Source organism: Ailuropoda melanoleuca, unplaced genomic scaffold (genome assembly GCF_002007445.2).
Source record: "Ailuropoda melanoleuca isolate Jingjing unplaced genomic scaffold, ASM200744v2 unplaced-scaffold51564, whole genome shotgun sequence".
NCBI lineage: Eukaryota > Metazoa > Chordata > Mammalia > Carnivora > Ursidae > Ailuropoda > Ailuropoda melanoleuca.
The window spans coordinates 1-737 of record NW_023224464.1 but is presented as its reverse complement, the minus strand read 5'-3'; the positions used below and the strand labels follow the sequence as shown (position 1 = coordinate 737).

At 42.3% G+C, this 737-nt stretch overlaps 1 protein-coding gene across 1 annotated transcript; it reads right to left on the bottom strand.

Moving 5' to 3' along the window:
* Positions 1–5: 5 nt before the first annotated feature.
* On the bottom strand, positions 6–632 carry LOC100467462 (N-acylneuraminate-9-phosphatase; the record flags this gene model as incomplete). The annotated part of the gene is made up of 1 exon (XM_002931378.3): positions 6–632. A coding segment is annotated over one exon (627 nt), but the record flags the coding sequence as incomplete, so codon positions are not given.
* Positions 633–737: the final 105 nt, after the last annotated feature.

Sequence of the window (737 nt, the reverse complement as noted above, 5' to 3'; positions counted from 1 at the left end):
TCTATACTTTGTAAGAGAGAAGGTAACTCTAATACAGAAGAAACTATATAATGTGGCATGGGGGATGACTTCAGTGGCATTATTCCATTTCTATTTATCCAGACTGTTGCTTTCAGCCCTGCATTGAGGCCTCCTTGTATATCGGTTTCTAGTGTGTCACCAACCATCACACAGTCCCCAGGCTGTACTCCGAGGAGATCACAGCAGTAATAAAATATGGAAGGTGCTGGTTTTTCTTCTTTCTGCTCCCCACCTACAACGATAGCGTCAAAATAGGACTGGCAGGCACAAGCCTCGATCTTCTCCCTCTGGGTCTGTCGGTCTCCATTTGTTAATAAAAGTAGGCGGACCTCCTTCCGAAGTTCAGTGAGCATGGCTTTGACATCTTCTGCTAGTATCATATGCTGTAAACGTGTAGATTTCCACAGGAAATAACATTCTTCAGCCAATTTCCTATTGGCTGCACCACCCTTTGTTTCCTGGATTGCTTCTTCCCACTGTAAAGTCCTTAGGTCAGTAATGCATGCACTGGAAGGATGAAAACATTCCTTGCTGAGTTTAACTTGAACTTTGTCACAAATGGATTCAGCCTCTTCTTTGTAATGGTATTTTGATTGTAAGAACTTTATCACCTAAATAAAGAAAAACAACTCCATTAACACACTTCAGGTCTTTTACAGTCATGCCCTGAGAGGCCATCTTCCTATAATCCCAGAGTAGAGATTCCAACTCCAAGT